The sequence below is a fragment of the Sebastes fasciatus genome, chromosome 10 (genome assembly GCF_043250625.1).
Source record: "Sebastes fasciatus isolate fSebFas1 chromosome 10, fSebFas1.pri, whole genome shotgun sequence".
Lineage (NCBI taxonomy): Eukaryota > Metazoa > Chordata > Actinopteri > Perciformes > Sebastidae > Sebastes > Sebastes fasciatus.
Window position 1 is genome coordinate 31,985,230 of NC_133804.1, and position 13,677 is coordinate 31,998,906.

At 42.9% G+C, this 13,677-nt stretch overlaps 1 protein-coding gene across 8 annotated transcripts in view; it reads left to right on the top strand.

Annotated features, from left to right (window-relative positions):
* The window catches only part of drp2 (dystrophin related protein 2), a 213,592-nt gene that overhangs the window by 139,707 nt on the left and 60,208 nt on the right, over positions 1–13,677 (top strand). For 7 of the 8 annotated variants that reach the window (XR_012595446.1, XR_012595447.1, XM_074647511.1 and 4 more), the window contains 5 exons: positions 2,476–2,596; positions 3,162–3,273; positions 4,765–4,921; positions 6,931–7,077; positions 13,335–13,413. Coding sequence is in view for 6 of the 8 variants with exons in the window: in XM_074647511.1 (XP_074503612.1) it covers positions 2,476–2,596; positions 3,162–3,273; positions 4,765–4,921; positions 6,931–7,077; positions 13,335–13,413 (616 nt within the window). In the remaining 2 variants the exon portion in view is untranslated. Of the gene's footprint in view, positions 1–2,475; positions 2,597–2,673; positions 2,696–3,161; positions 3,274–4,764; positions 4,922–6,930; positions 7,078–13,334; positions 13,414–13,677 lie in introns of those variants that run through there. The other variant, XM_074647510.1, reaches the window with a different exon arrangement.

The following is a 13,677-nucleotide window of genomic DNA, read 5'->3' on the forward strand; positions in this document are numbered from 1 at the left end:
ATATATTATCAAGGTATGAATATGAATATGAACATACTCAAGACATGTGCAATGATCATGTCAAGAAACTGTTGAATTAGTGCACTGGCACATGTTTTGGTCCGCTGGTTATCCTGTAACTGCTGGCCTTTTCCCTCCAATAAAGGATCCTACAAAGCTCTGCATTTCTAAAATGAATATGTGGTAACGGGCTGACAAAGCTCCAAGAGTTAATCTATTTTTGCCCAAAGGTGACGGACTAAACAACGTGTCCAATAATCTACTGTGTGCCGGTAAATTGCTTAATGGTGCGTTCAAGCAATCCTCGTCAACTCGCGAAGGCTGGAACTATCACCACCTTTTATGTACCGGATATTTCCACTCAAGTGGTCATCGGTCGCCGGTGATACATCACTTGAACTAGACCAATGAAAACGCCACGGCAGAATGTGAATAATGGAGGTCAGACATAAACTCTACCGTGTGTTCCTGTTAGGGACCTGGACGTGTTGTGAATCAACTGGGAATTACAGATAAACGGAGGCCGAGTCAGGTTTATTTATTCAGGTCATTGGGCGTCGCTGTTTGTCTGGTGGCCTATTTAAGTCTCTAGAATGAAACACTGCCATCACTGAAACTCACTTTTTTGTCACTTTTTTTCAATATGTACAGAAATATATGTATTATTTTCTGTATCTAAAGAGCCTTATATGGGACTATGAGTATATTTACCATTAACATGCTTCACTATATGTCAGTTTTCCATCATGTGTTGAAATGAGGCATCAAAACTTGAACTGGGGGTTCATGGAATTTCCCCCAGTTCCCCACAAAAAAAGCTTGCTTCATAATGAGGTTTGTTTCCTGGTGATAATCCTGGAAACGTTTGACGTTACAAGTTAGATCTGCTCGAATGCACAGCGGCCACAACTAAATATTGTTTCAATGTCAATTAATCTGTTGATTATTAAAGGGTGGGTCCATCTGCGTTCTTTTCCGGGTTTTTTTCCAAATGGAAACACCCACTCAGCCATTAACAAAAAGCAGTGACGTAGGTTACCAAAGTATGGTAATCAATACGGTTGTGAATAATGTGAACGCTAGCACTACCTGAGTCAAAGTTAGCTGTGCTAAGTTTGGAAATAACTGAAAGGGTTAGTTTGTATTTCTGAAGTGGGGTTGTATGTATAAACCTGCATTCTGTGAGGTCAAATTACTGTTTTTGTGAATGTAGTCTGGCGGCTTTAAAGAGAGCGATATAACGGCTTCAGTTCCCCGCTGGAAAGGGCTGTCTGATGGCGAGGTGAAGCAGCTGTGGAAACATATTTTAACCACCTAAAAAAATCAATATCACGTACACTGATATCAATGTACGCTATATTTAGAATATTTTCACCGCTTTATCTTGCCACTAGACAGCCCTTTCTGACGGGGAAACTGAAGCCGTTTTATTGCTCTCTTGAAAGCCACCAGACTCCATTCACAAAAACAGTCATTTTACCTCTCAGAACACAGGAGTTGCTGGTCTACCGCTGCATCGATCGGTCAGTTTAGTTTGTGTTAGTTTGGATCCAAAAGTCACACGATAACATGGCGTCCAGACAGTAGTACATTGCTTAGCTTCCGTGCCGGTACTCCTGTCTGTTTCTCCAAACTGCGAGCATGCCGGCCGCCATCTAAGTTACTGTAGGTAATACGCACTGAATGGATAAGATAAGATAAGATATTCCTTTATTAGTCCCACAGTGTAGAAAAGTGGATAGTGCAGAAACAAGAAGCAGCAGTAAAAACAAAAATCAAGATACAACACAGGGCAAAAAGCAAAACAAAAGTAACCAGACATATAAAATATGATCAATTTAAATAGAAGGAATATAAAAATAGGAACAATATAAACAGTATTGACAATAAACAGACTTTTAACACAATTGCACAGGTGGAAATATGATATTGCACAGTGATTGGAAATAATAATAAATGTTAATAAAGATAAATGAATACTGTATATATAGCAGCGTCACCATGCAGAAACCTACATCAGGTCACGTGGAAAAAATTGCATTTTGACGCTAAAACATACATACTTTTACTAAAATTATAATGTTTGGATTTGAATACATACGGAACACCACTGTTAAACTACAGAATGATATAAAAACCTAACAAAATAGATAAAATAATGTACCCGCCCTTTAATGTTTTAGTCTATAAAATATCAGAACTGACTGCAGTCATACTTTAAGGATATTCACTTACCAATGAAAAACAACCACTGCATATCTTCACATTTTGAGAAGCTGGACCCAGCCGATGATTGGCATTACTTCTGGTTTATATTGAGCAGCCCCGTTTCGTTTGAGGAGTAGGCGCAGTAGGTTCAGCTTAGCCTCCTCTTCCTCAGCTGAAACCAGCGCTCGAGTTTGAACACAGCTTATGTCTTTCATTCTCTTCCACTTAGAAACACTCTCCCCCCCCTCTCTGTTTGTCTCCCGGCAGGCATTCATGGAGGATGTCAAGTCTCGCGGGCCGTTCATCTACTCAGTCTTGGAGTCTGCCCAGGCCTTTCTGGCTCAGCATCCCTTCCAGGAGCCAGAGGAGACCCTGACCGATGGAAAAGGTCTGCTCCCTTCATACTCTGTGCCAACTGCTGCGCCAGCCAAAATATCATACTCACAACAACCTCTCCTCTGCTAAGCCCCGCGGAGTTCATTTTTTGGTAGGACCCATGCAGGTGAAATCATCCATTAATAGTTATTAGCAGTTTTTCCGTCCTCTAGTGTCACACTGGGTTTAGGGAAAGTGTCCGGGTCGGGACCAATTAGCTCCAGCTCACCAGCTCTACAGTAGCATCTGCTCAGATCGATAATACAGCAAGCTCTGCTGTTTCTCCACTGACTCGTCCTCTTCGTACTGTTTGGCTGGATGCCCACCTGGGAAATACTGTAGTAATCTACCTCACTGTGTATCCTGCTGTTGTCCAACTTGTTTCTCTCCTTTCATGGAGTTGGTGCACCGTCCGTCTCCAATCATTGCTCTTCTCTTTGTCTGACCTCTAACCCCTTGCTCTCCTCCTCTACACTCTGTTATTTCTCCGTCTGCTCTTTTTTTTTTAACTTCCTCCTTTGCACCTTTATGCTTTTACCCCTGCGTGGCCCCGGTCTAACCTCTTCCACCCTCTGCAGAGGTGTCTCCACGCCGGCGAATCCTAAATGTGAGCCGCTCAGTGTGGAAGCAAGCAAACGTGGCCAGTGACCTGTGGGAGAAGTTGACTGCACGCTGCGTGGACCGCCATAGGTCAGACACTTTTATTTACATTGTGTGTATCTATGTAGTTTCTGCCGTGGTGGGAAGTGAATTTACTCAGGTACTTTATTGAAGTGCAATTTTGAGGTGCTTATAATTAACTTTAGTATATTCCATTGGATGCTACTGTTCTTTATCTTCAGGTAAAATATAGCATTTTGTTACCCCCTTACTCTACTATTTACAGATAGTTGTAGTTACAAGTTACTTTACAGATTATGATTTTAGATGAAACAAAAACACATAATAAGCATAGATAATACAATGCATTATTAAAGGTTAAACCAGTGGTTCCCGACGGAGCTCCTGAGGCAATGATACTTTCAAATTATGCCAGCTCTCCAACATCGTCGACCCTATCTTTAAGGAATCCCTTTCATACTTAAGGTAAAAACTTAGGGTGCACTTTGCAACCGGTCCGGACTTTTCCTTGTAATGGAGTATTTTTACTTTGTTGTATTGGTACTTTTTACTTATTGGTACATTTACTTTTACTTAAGGATCGGAATATGTCTTCCAGCACTGTGTTTCTGCGCTCTGTCTGAGTATTGGGCTCATGTCAGTAGTTGTAAAAGCACAAGGAAAGTATTAAAGGTTTTGGTGAATGGAAAGGAGTTTTTGAGTAATAACAATAAAAAGTCGTCATTGTTAGAAACAGACTTTCTGTCAGATCTCTGTTCAGGATAGCAGCATGTCTGGTCCTCTGAGAACCTTTTAATTCCTTTTAAATAAAATGAATTATTAAAGGTCATAGGGGAGTAAACTCTACCGTCCATGTGTTCATGAAACTTCTCCAAAACCCATCGAGTCAAACCTAATAGCAAAGAGTTTGGAGTTAATTTCCCGCCTCATAATTGAACTGTATCATGAATATAAATGTTATGGTTTGACTGACCAGGGGTGAAATATTTGTATTTATATATTTATTACAGTGTTGAAATGTTTAACAGCTCTGTTTTTTTGGGATATATTTGTTTGTTTGTTTGATATATTTGATATATGTTTTTGGAAAATGAATAATGAAAAGAAGTGGAAAGTATACGTTTTTACCACACAACAGCAATATGCTTGTAAACTTTGGAGCTACAGAGTGGAGAGTGTTATTTCTCCCTGTGACTGTGTGTGTGTGTGTGTGTTGATCCATAGCAGGGTCATACATTACACGTAATACAATTACCATAACCTGTTTACAAAATGTGGCCAATATAATCCATTGTAGAAACAATTACAAGAACACATTTATCAAGTTTTAGATCAAAGAAAATTCAGAGCTCACTAGAATATTAAAACATGTTTTCAAAGAAACAACACTCAGATTGTTATATGATGGTATGAAATCATTTGCTCACATTTCTACTGGAACGACACTCTGTAAATGTGAATAAATGATGTTTGTCTGCACGCTCTATGGATTTTTTTTGCTTTGCATTAGCTTCCAAATTGTAACAGTGCAGGTAGTTAACAGTAATGAATGTTTTTCAGACACATGGAGAGGACATTAGAGCGTCTACTGCAGATCCAGGCGGCGATGGAGGAGCTGGCGGTGGCCCTGGAGCAGGCGGAGGGAGTGAGAGACGCATGGGAGCCCGTCGGAGACCTCTTCATCGACTCTCTGCAGGACCACATAGACGCCACCAAGGTAGACACAGAAAAAAAAACACGCCACGTTACATACAAACTTCCTCGTTCTCCTTATCTCCCTCATGCACATACACTTGTACATGCAGACACATTATCATGAACCCCTGACATAAATGGCTCCTACCTGCGGAGTAAATTAATTGTCTCCTTTGAGATAAACCTCCGACTAACCCTGAAAATACTCACTTTGTGACACATCGTAAACAAACATCAAAACAGTGACATCCAGCTTTTTTTATCACTAAAAAGCAGCAGTGTTACTAATGAACAAGTGAGAGATGTGTATCGGGGCTGCGTTGCTTTAAAATGTTTGTTTTGACTGTGTACACATCGCTGTCGGAGTAGCTGCGAGCTGACAGATGATGACAAGGACGTGGCACTTCAATCTGGCACGGTGTGAGGTGGCAGGGGTTACAATCGTCCCGTTGAATAGATGTTGTTTAACAAATGGCAGGTCATTGGTGCAGTCATTATGGAGTGTCGAGGTGCCGCCGCCGCCGCCGCCGCCGCCGCCGCCGCCGCCGCCGCCGCCTGTGATTGCGTGGCGCTGGTTCATTAGAAGTGAGGGCCCTTCACAATAATCATGTCACTGTCACAGCCGGCACACGTTCAGCTCGGTCTTTAGGGCAGACTTGTCAGTTGGCCTCATCTGCAACTCACTCACATTCATACACAGACAGACACATACAAATGCAAACACATGGATGCATGCAAATTGGATCACTAACACACATTAGGCACACTTGCATACAGTATGTATACTGTAGGCTTATTTTCAATAATTTGGTCTATAAAATGTCAGAAAATAGTAAAAGATGCCTGTGACAGCTTCCCAAAATCCCAAGGTGACATCGTTAAACTAGGGCTGCCAAAGTTAACGCGATAATAACGCATTAACGCCACTAAGTTCTTTAGTGCATTAACGAAAGTTTTAATCTTTAGATTATCGTGGGCCCAGTTTTAAAGCTAGAGTGAAGATACTGGTATCACATGAAAATAAAAAAAACTTTAAGAATCACTCTTTTTATCTGTTCAAAATGTACCTTGAAGGGAGATTTGTCAAGTATTTAATACTCTTATTAACATGGGAGTTTGCACATATGCTGCTTTATGTATATATTTATTATTGGAAATCAATTAACAACATAAAATAATGACAGATATTGTCCAGAAACCCTCACAGGTACTGCATTTAGCATAAAACAATATGCTCAAATCATAACATGGCAAACTGCAGCCCAACCGGCAACAACAGCTGTCAGTGTGTCAGTGTGCTGACTTGACTATGACTTGCCCCAAACTGCATGTGATAATCATAAAGAGGGCATGTCTGTAAAGGGGAGACTCGTGGGTTCCCATAGAACCCATTTTCATTCACATATCTTGAGGTCAGAGGTCAAGGGACCCCTTTGAAAATGGCCATGACAGTTTCTCCTCACCAAAATTTAGCGTAACTTTGGAGCATTATTTTGCCTCCTTCCCGACGAGTTAGTATGACATGGTTGGTATCAAGGATTCCTTAGATTTAGGTTAAGTTTTCTAATCAGCCAGTATCTTCACTCTGAGCTCACAACAACCTAAAAATCGCAAGTTGCGTTAAAGAAATTAGTGGCGTTAAAACAAATTTGCGTTAACTTTAAGCTGCACGCTGCACTGCTGTTGATGTGTATCCTGAGTTAGACACCGTTTACTGTATAAATACCCTGGTTACCTTCATTTTTCACATATAAAATCTACTATGAACAGAGGCTGGTGCTATTCCAGTACCATTACATATTCTTTTCACTTTGATCTAAGTTAATATACGACTGCTGCCAAATATTTTCAAGATAGAACAGAGCAACAGCAATAACGGATCAGACTTTAATTTAGTTAGTCCAGACTGGATGTTTGTCTGTGTCTCATATTTAATAAGTTGTTTTTTTATTTCAGCTGTTTTCTCTTTTCCATTCCCCCCTCTCTCTTTCCCTCTGCTTGTCTCGCGCTCTCTCTCTCGTACTCCTGCAGTTATTTAAGGAGGAGCTGACCCAAGTGAAGGAGGGCATGAAGCACATCAATGATCTGGCCCACCAGCTGGCTATCTCCGATGTCCATTTGTCGATGGAGAACGCCCGCGCCCTGGAGCATCTCAACAGCAGATGGAAAGTGCTTCAGGTAGAGTTCACTGCTGCGTCTGTGTGGTCTGTTTGACTTTGTCAGCAGCAGCCTTTTTCCAGCAGTCAAATTCAAGGGAGACTTCAGAGAGCGATTCTACGTGTAATGTTTGTCCTAATGCAAGTTTAAGGGGTTTATGTGAGGCTTCAACGGTGCCCACACACCAGGACTCCCAACTGCTTTACAGTATGTCCTTTATATCTCTTTGAGCTGATGAAGGACAACGGTGTGATTTAAGGGGGATGGATAACGGGCCGTGTGTTTGACAACAAAATCTCTCATTAGAAGAGGTGATCAGACACAGATCACAGAGTCACTCACAGACATAATTAAAACCAGACAGTGAAAGTGATCTATTGACTGTATATTGACATCATATCAGCTACATTACTACAGTTTCGATCTCTATCTGTAGAATATGTTACCTACATGAAAAAAAGTAAAGACTTATTTTTAAATCAACACTTCCACTTTCATTTCGAAATAAAAGCCCTCAAGCATTTTTTCTGTGGACAGAATACCTTCATTTGTTAACACAAGGCTTTTATTCTGAAATATGTGCCGGACAGTGTTGTAGAACATGCAGTGACTTGGAGAGCTCCATGAATGAATATAGTACAGCAGCAGCTGCAGCAGCTGAAATGCAGCTGGTGTGAACACCCGGCGCATGAATTATGCAGCTGCCATGTGACGCAGGCGTCAGGCGACGCAGCCGCCAGCCGACGCAGCCGCCACGCAACGCAGCTCCTGACGTTCCCAGTCTGGATGAGGCGTAAAGGATGCCATGGTGCACAGACCATGAGCTGCAACATCACCGGTTCAAGTCCAGACAGGAACCTTTGTTGCAGGTTGTTCCCAGTGGGCTACCTTCGGTTTCTGAGGAGTGAAACCTGCATTCTCTCTAACAACCAGCAGGGGGCGACTCCTCTGGTTGCAAAAAGAAGTCTGGTTGTATAGAAGTCTATGAGAAAATGAGCCTACTTCTCACTTGATTTATTACCTCAGTAAACATTGTAAACATGAGTTTATGGTCTCAATCGCTAGTTTCAAGTCTTCTTCAATACAGCATGATGTTCATTTAGTAAATTATGGTCCAGCAAAGGTATGAGGGGGTGGAGCCGGTATTACAGAGGTTATCTCTACTGTTAAAAAACTATTTAAAAAATTTGCAAATGTGTATTTAGATCAACTTCTATCCACATCAAATTCCAACAGCCAAACAGTGTCATTATGGATCTGTTCTTCTAACAGCTGTTGTTTTTCAGCAGCAGACGAGAAAAACATTTACATGGCGTTCATCACTTATAGAGTATAACTACCGATCAGAGTGTTTCACAGTTAACATCTAGAGTTGCTCTGTAGATCAGGTCTTTGGTTCTCTATGCATTATGAAAGGGAAGTGAGAAATACAGCAGAATGAAATGAATCAACCCCACATGAAGTGGGCAATACTTCAATGAATCCAAGGCGTGTGCTCTTAAAGCCTTTTTAAAGTTTCAAGGCTAAAGTGCCTTGGATTCATTGAACTGGACTTGCCCTCCCCTTGACGCTTAGCTGAATGTATAGATGCATTATCCAGCGAGCATTACCGTCAGTCTGCAACCTCCAAGCTAATCCTGCATTCTCCAGCAGTAACCTCCGTGGTTGCTCCTACTGCACCGACACCATCCACTCAAGTGAGAACAGCCTGTTCCCCATCAGATAACCTTCATGACACCTTCTCCACAGCTTGCTCGCTCGTGGCCTCGTCATTATGTTTTAATTGCCGCTCTTCCTGTCTGTCTCTCTGCCGTCTGAAAGGGGATGATTTTTAACGTTCAACGATTCTTAGAAAGTCATTTCCAGGTAGCGCTTCGTTTTACAGGTCTGCAAATTCCATGGTAATAAGGTGATAATTAGAAAGTAACCTATTTGAAATTTCTTTGGAATTACTGCCAAATTACCCCTCAATATTTATTTGTTATAAACATTATTTAAAGTGGCAGTAGGCAGTTTATTTTTGGCATCATTGGGCAAAAATTCCATAATAACCTTTCAGCATATTGTAATTCAATTGTTCTGAGAGATCACTAGACTTCTGCACTCCATCATGGCTCTGTTTTCAGGCTTTAGAACATCTAGCCTGTGACGGGAGACTTTGACCAATCACAGGTCATTTCAGAGAGAGAGTGTTCCTATTGGCTGTGCTCCGGTCACGTGACCGGCGTTTGGCATTTCTTCAAGATATCTCAACACGGCTGCCAGGTTACAAACTTTCTCATTTTACAGCTAAACCGTGCACTACAAGATGATTCTGAAAACATTTGAGGAGAGAAATTCAATTTCGTCAACAAAATTTTAGTAGCATGCAGATGTTAGTACAGTCCAACATAGCCGCTAGCATGGCTGTAGACTCTTGTGCCGTGTCTCAAATCCAAACTATGTACTGATTCTAAGCAGGTTTTTAGAGTTCACAATACAAAAAATGACAAAATAAAAGTTAACTCAAACAAGACATGCATACTAAATACGGTCGATTGTTTTGGAGTGTTGATGCACTCTAATCTACCACAAAGCAATGCACAAAGGAAACGGAGGAGTAGCTGACAGCTGTAAAAAAACAAAACAACGGTGGGTGGATGTAAAGACGCTCCAAAAAATCTTGGAAAACAAAAGTATTAGATCTTAGGAGAAATATTTTGATGTCTCTTTGTGAAGTTTAATTGGCAGCAGCTTTCCAAAGTTGCGGTTTGATTGACATCTGATGTCATACTTAATTTCCTGTGTATAAAATGGTATATATGGTAGAACAGTTCACTAGAACGATTAGTATGTAGTACATGCTGTAAAGAATAAGTATGTGGTATGGATTTGGGACTCAGCTTGTGTTTTGTTAAAAGGCACTCCTGCTGTATCAGGTTCTCATATTTATAACGGATCAAAGTTCGAGGTACTTCATATCCTATTAGGGATGCACCAATACCACTTGTTTCAGATCGAGTACAAGTACAAGTACTTACATTTGGGTACTCGCCGATACCGAGTACCGATACGAGTACTTCTCTGTGCCAAAAGACCCTCGTTAACAGCCAGCTGGAGGATGTGAGCGACACACGGCAGGCTGGGGAGTCCCGCATACGAGGCGGTGTGCCGCGACCGACTCTAGGTCGGCTTAGAAAGGCTCGGGGCGAAGGTGCTTCCCGGGACCGTGGCCAAAGTGTCACCGGGCCGGACTGTCCTTAGTGCACCCAACCGCGTCATGCTGAGGGGCTCGGCCCACGTAAAAGGCGCCAGGGGTCTGCGGCGATGTCTGCAACCCACCTGATCCGCCTTGAAACACGGACCAAGCAGTCTAACGCACGTGCGAGTCAGAGGGTGCAAGCAAAACCCTGTGGTGCAATGAAGGTGAGGGTCGGTGTGCGCCTCAGGGTGGGATCCCGGCCCCGCGGGGTAGGGCGTACCACCGGCACATCTCGCCCCTGCACCGTCGGGGAGGTGGAGCGTGAGCACGTGCGATAAGACCCGAAAGATGGTGACAAGAGGTTAACGTCACGCTGCCGTAAGGTGGTATCGGTGCCGTTGTATCGGAGCCGTTTTGCGAGTACGAGTACATGAGCACAGTATCCGACCCGATACCCGATACCCGATACCCGATACCCGATACCCGATACCCGATACTGGTATTGGTATCGCTGCATCCCTATATCCTACAGATGCGGCCATACAGACTGATATTCAAGCTTGTATTCATTAATGTGCGGGACGGAATGATCTCGCATATAAATAAGAACATCTGTCAGTCTTATTTTGTTCACATCAGTATCATATCTGCCTTCTGTTTCAATTAAAACATCTTAAAAGTTTTTTTTCTTTTACGAGGGTCACGACGACGCAGAGTGAAGTTTAAACGGCCGGTTAAAAGCATTCGGATGGGCATTAAATCCCAATGACACACTTTCTGCAGCCTGAATTATCAAGAAGGAGACATCCTCCGCAAATCGTCGTCGCAGTCTAATGTATTTTAGGAAGGCATTGTTGGGAGCGAGCTGCATAGAAAGAACAGAAATTGGGACTTATCTTTCTCCCCATTGATGTCCCCTTTTGCGTTGGAGGTAAAAAGAATCTTCATAAAAAAAGTTCTTTTACGGGACAATTTCTGTTAAATCTTTGATGCAGCAGTTGGTAGTGTGTCCCCTGGTCTTTGATTCAGGAAGTAAGCCTCTAATTCCCTCTGATGATCAACACTGTTAAAAAGGCTTTTAGTACCCATAGTCACCGGCAGATATTCATCTCCCAGATCTTGGATTGTTTTTGGAGTTTCTGTGATATCAGTGGAGCCCAAGGGAATTATGAAGAGGCAGGTGTTGCAAATGGTTTTGAGAGAGAAAAAAAGGCGTCTTTGAGCCACCTCGCTTGCACCCCGGTCGATCTGCTATCTCCACTCATCCACACTAATTCATTTCTACGCAGTAAGATGCACTGACCTGCTATCTGTCACCGTGAAAGCGAGCAGAATGGTGGAACCTTTTTTTCTTTGTCTGCCTCTCTCTGTGTCCTATTTCTCTCTTAATTAAAATGATAAATGCTAAATCCCAGCAACATCCTGTGCCCTGTTGATTTTGGCTGCTCCGGCGCCGGGGCAAAAAAAAATGCTTTTCCAAATTTGATTTGCTAATATTTGTCGATCACGGGTAATTCAAGTCATTTGTCTTCCTTATGGCGGCCCAAATTGCCTGTACAACAAATAGATTGTACGACACCGCGCGGTTGGCAGTAACATCTCCACGGCACATTGACAATGCTCTATATTAGTCCCAACCAATTTCAATCACGCTCCAGCTTATATTGTTTTATTTTCTGGCGAGGGGAGCAACGACGTGTGCACGCTGAGAAATGCCAACTTAATATATCTAACTTTACACATTACGACTCACTGCTTCCCTTTGAAGTCTAAAGGCTTTCTCCTTTTCTCTCTTTATCCGTCTCTCTCTACCTCACCTCGAGTGGATTTACCTCCCATTGTTTCAAACATCCAGCTGACAATGACTCATGTGCCAAATCCAATACATTTCAAATAAACCAGGATTAGGCTGCTAAATCCCATTTGGTGGGGACACATACAGTAAATAAATGATGTGAAATGCTTTTACAGACTTAAAGAGACTCTATGTAAGAATCAGAAATTGCTTGTTAACAGTGACACCTGTGGTCGTTAAGTCAACAAAAGTCAGCGTCCTGTTGCTTGCGCTCGCTCTACATAGACATGAACGAGCATCGCTCAAAACAGTGAGTAGACACACGTCAGCTAAAAGCACAATATCACTCTATATTTCAGCTGCTTGGCAGTAATGTTAGCTGACCAGACAAAGGTCTCTCCATGAATCAATGCTGATCCTAGTGTTGGCTTTTCCTGCCTCGGCCGGAGGGAACAGGGGAGACACCGGAGTTTTGGTCGGAGACGATAACGTTTCTCTCTGCGGAGCCCCGTCACTTCACAAGACACGGGAAACCTCTGTTGGTCTGGAGGAGCTGCAGCAGTTATTTCTGCACAAACATCCACTGTACATTCACTAGATATTCTCAGAGCTAAACTAACTCTTCTGCAGTGTGGAGTGTGCGCGCATGCACGTGAGAGCGGAGCGAAAGAGCGAGAACAAGCGCGGTGTGTGAGTGAAGGCAGGCAGAGGAGCAGAGTACAGCAGAGACTCCGGTCCTGGAGACCAACTGTTTAACAGACGGGCTTCACTAGATAGAACTTTGCGGTTTTGGTGCTTCCGTGTAGTTTGTGTTGGAGTCTGAGTCTGAACAGTGTAGACACACGCGAGCGTGCATGAGACACCAACCTGCAATGATTTATTTGTGTAAGAAGTCACAAACAGTACCTTTTAATATTGTCAACTCAGTCTGCGTGGTTATTGATGCAACACATGTGAGGCTTTGCAACCCCCCCTCCCTCCTCTCTCATTTCATCATCTTTTCCTCACTGACTTTGTACCAGGAACCGGCGTCCTCGTTTCAGCAAAATATATTATTTGGTAATCTCGGTCTCCGTATCCTACCTGCCGCTCTTCAAAGGCTTCCAAAGTCCTTCAAGAGGGGCAGCAGAGGAAAAAAAGACATCATTTATATTCCATAGTTAACTAATGGAGGAGAAGCAGGTGATTTGTGTGTGTGTGCATTTCTTTCTTTTTGTAGCGGAGACACATGAACAGCACGGTTCCCTTTGATTTAACTCTGTGTGTGTGTGTGTGTGTGTGTGTGTGTGTGTGTTTCCTCAGGCCTCCATAGAGGAGCGGCTGAAGCAGCTCCAGGACGCACATCGAGACTTTGGCCCCGGATCGCAGCACTTCCTTTCCAGTAAGATTCCCTTACTGCTTATTTGAAGTCGGTACCTCATGGTGCACCAATCTGGGCCGTACTGTGCCAAGGCACTGTCTCAGAGTCTGTGGGGGGGTTGGAGAGGGATGAAGAGAACGTTAGCTGTATTACAGTTATGATAAGGCTATCAAACACTGTGTGTGTGTGTGTATATTTGGGTTAGAGGTGGAGCTGGCAGGCTTTGTGCGTCTGTCTTCATCAGTTCCAGCACACCGTTGCGATAAACATCCCCGGTGACGCTCA